Below are 3,524 nucleotides of genomic sequence, written 5' to 3' on the forward strand. Positions count from 1 at the left end.
TGATGCTGGGGCTGTGCTCGATTTCTAAAGCTGTTGTCGGTGCGTTTTGTAAAATGCAACTCCGGAAAACACATTCTATTATTAATCATATCTCCTTCTTGTGTGCACCTATTACATGAAAAATGTCCAGAATGGCCTTTAACACGTAAAACATAAGACCTAGCAGGCAAATCGCAAATAAGCATTTTCACTTTAAAATCCAAGTGGTGTCCATTGATTTCAATACCATTATCGATTAATGCTGATGCTTCCTCAACAAATTGCTTTAAAAATTCATTTGAATTTTCAGGTTTTTGATAGCCGTGATAAAGACCAAACAAAAGAACCTTATCTTTTACTGTAGACAACGACTTTACAACACCTAAAATAGGCCAAAATGATGAATTGCTGCTTTTACTTAATGGAAGTCCATCTACGTTTACTGCCAATTCAATAACAGATGTGTCAGATAGCAGTCCGAAACAATTATTTTTAGAAAAAAATTCATTAATGGTGTCTTATGCCAAAATAGAAAAACGTTCCTGGTTGTATCACATCAACTCTAGTTACACGAGGTGTTTTTAATAACGTTCGAGCATCAGAAGGTAGGGGAGACCGGGGCACAGTGAAACACGGGGCACAATAAAACAGGTACATTTTTCATAATCCCTTTTATGAATATGGCGGCGCCATCTTATGCACAGCAAACTGAGTGTATAAGCGAAGTTTTAAACCAAGAAGTAAGTATGTATAGTTTACTTCTCTCTGTGTATCTAACGCGCTACTAAAATTTTCAACTAAAGTAAATTTTAAGTTTCGGAGCAATTTTGTTGTGTATGGTCCTGTTATCAAGAAAATTCAATCTGCTAGTGATTAACCCGCGCTTCCTAGTAGTAGTATTAACTTGGTAAGTTACAATTTTGATATATTTAGTACATGTATAATTTTAACCTAAAACTGTGTAAAATTGCAAGTTGGGTGGGTTACAATGAAACAGTTTGGTTTGGGGCACAATGAAACATGTTTCATTGTGCCCCAGCTTAAAAAAAAAGCGTTTTTCTTTCAGGATTTATGGTACGAAACAGAGTCCGTAAAAGTGAAAAAGGAAGCTTTTCTGAGGATTCTATGCGCGAAGCCGTTAATTTGGTTAATCAGGGAATGAGTTTGCGAAAGGCAGCTCACCAAACTGGTTTAAATTTTTCAACTGTTTTTCGGTGAGTTGCTGTTTTGTTTTTAAAAATTACCTACCTACCAAAAATCTTACTCTATCAATTAAGCATTACCTATTGTTTTCCAGGTAGATAAATGAATGTTTTAATTTCAGGTATGTTAAGAAGAAAACTAAAGCACAAGAAAATGAAGAAGTCCGAATGAATCCTAACTACCAGGTCAGACAAATTTTCACCAGGGAGCAAGAGGAAACTTTATCGCATTATATAGTAACTTGTGCACGCATGTTTTATGGACTACCGACTTTAGAAATTAGGCGAGTTGCTTATCAGGTGGCACAGGCCAATTCCATTAAGTATCCGGAAAAATGGAACCATGAAGAAATGGCTGGTGTTGAATGGTTATACGGCTTTATGAAGAGACATCCAATGCTAAGTGTCCGTACTCCAGAAGGATGTAGTTTATCCAGAGCAACTGCTTTTAATGAGCATAATGTTCAGATATTTTTCGATAATCTGAATAAAGTTTATGAGAGTAACCCTGCATTTGCTGACGGAACAAGGGTTTACAATCTTGACGAAACAGCAACGACTACGGTGCAGAAACCTCCAAAGGTTGTGGCAGAAAAAGGTATTAAACAAGTTAACAAATGCACTAGTGCAGAGAGGGGTGTGCTTGTCACAACTTGTTGTATTGTGAATGCTACTGGAAACACTATTCCACCTGTAATGGTATTTCCAAGAGTCCATTTTAAAAACCATATGATTTCTGGTGCGCCTTCTGGTACCTTAGGCCTAGCTAACCCGTCGGGGTGGATGACAAAGGCACTTTTCGTTGAAGTTATTCAGCACTTCATAAAACATACTCAGAGCTCTAAAACTCATCCAACACTATTACTGTTGGATAACCACGAGAGTCATCTTTATATCAAAGCCTTGGATTTAGCAAAAGAAAACGGGGTGACAATTCTTACATTTCCTCCTCATTCAACAAATAAGATGCAACCTCTTGATGTTGGGGTTTACAAACCATTTAAAACATACTATAACATGGCAGTTGATAGTTGGATGATGAAAAATCCCGGCAAAACGCTGTCTATCTATGAAATTGCCGGATGTGTAAATTATGCTCATCAGAGGGCTATGACTCCAGCTACAATCATAGCAGCATTTAGAAAGCCTGGCATTTTTCCGTATGACAGAAATGTTTTTAGTGACATAGATTTTATGTCTAGTTCTGTAACGGATCGATTAGATCCTACGTTAAAAGATAACTCCCCAGATAATGTGATTAATCCACTCCCTTCTACAGCTAACATTGTAGCACCACCGAGTTCATTTCTAAGTCCTGAAAAAATCATAGGTTTTCCTAAAGCCAAAGATAGAAAAACAAATAGAACTGGCCGCAGAAAAGGAAAAAGCATAATAGCAACTTCCACTCCTGAAAAGGATGCTATAGCAGAAAGGGAAAATATGAAAGTTAATCCGGCAAAGAAAAGGGCTGTTACTAGAAAACTTGTACCAATTACTAACCAGTCTTCCGAAGAATCATCAGATGGCGAAATAGAATTTCAGGAGTCGGACACTAGTGAGCAGTTTATCGAAGAAGTTTTAAATGATGATTATGAATTTGAAGACTTGCAAGTCGAACCAATCAGAGGCGACTACGTTCTTGTAGAGTTCATGACTGGAAAGAACAAAGTATTGTATGTTGGTGAAATTATCGCGGATAAAGATGAAAATAATGAATTTGAAATTGATTTCTTGAGGAAGAGTGACAAAATAAGCGATCACTTCTACAAGCCGCAAGTTGCAGACATATCACTAGTAAGATTAACTGCAATAAAGCAAATTTTGCCGAAACCAACTTTCTTAGGAAAAACCAATCGTCAGAAGTCATACATGAAATTTGGAATGACGTTTGGGTCACTAAATGTTCACTGACTTGTTATTTTATTTTTATCATAAAACGACTAAAATTGACAAAAATACATGGTGTTTCATTGTGACCCACCCATAGTTTCATTGTGCCCCGTCACGGGGCACATTGAAACGAAGGATACCCATTGTTTTAACAATAAATTAATCATTGCAAAAAAACAATATATTAATTGTTGTACCGTGATTAGATACAAACAATAATAAGGATTGAAGTGGCAACTCAACTTTTCATTTGTATTTAAATTTGGCCTTAATAGACCCAATATAATTTTTTTTGTTTTATTGTTCACCCCTAAAGTTTGAAGGTGTTCACATCCACAATGTTTTAACATTTTTAACAATTTGGATGCTGAAGTGTGTGTAATATTTTCCGTGACAATCCATTCCGATAAGTTTTCTGTCAATAACTCCAAGTTGAACCTTTTTGCAATTGTT

The 3,524-nt window shown here is 36.3% G+C and overlaps 1 protein-coding gene across 1 annotated transcript; it reads left to right on the forward strand.

Annotated features, from left to right (window-relative positions):
• The first annotated feature begins 458 nt into the window (after window positions 1-458).
• LOC116160554 lies at window positions 459-3,285 on the forward strand. The gene is made up of 2 exons (XM_031473778.1): window positions 459-1,193; window positions 1,304-3,285. The coding sequence occupies exons 1-2, from the start codon at window positions 1,051-1,053 to the stop codon at window positions 3,090-3,092; spliced, it is 1,932 nt and encodes a 643-aa protein (XP_031329638.1). The 5' UTR covers window positions 459-1,050; the 3' UTR covers window positions 3,093-3,285.
• The last annotated feature ends 239 nt before the right edge of the window (window positions 3,286-3,524 follow it).

This window comes from Photinus pyralis, unplaced genomic scaffold (assembly GCF_008802855.1).
Source record: "Photinus pyralis isolate 1611_PpyrPB1 unplaced genomic scaffold, Ppyr1.3 Ppyr1.4_LG1, whole genome shotgun sequence".
In the NCBI taxonomy this organism is placed as follows: Eukaryota; Metazoa; Arthropoda; class Insecta; order Coleoptera; family Lampyridae; genus Photinus; species Photinus pyralis.

Bases quoted from the DNA above. Each gene is read 5' to 3' on its own strand.
- LOC116160554 (XM_031473778.1), top strand. From the start codon at position 1,051: ATGGTACGAAACAGAGTCCGTAAAAGTGAAAAAGGAAGCTTTTCTGAG. The intron at 1,194-1,303 runs GTGAGTTGCTGT...TTTTAATTTCAG, and splicing joins AATTTTTCAACTGTTTTTCG to GTATGTTAAGAAGAAAACTA.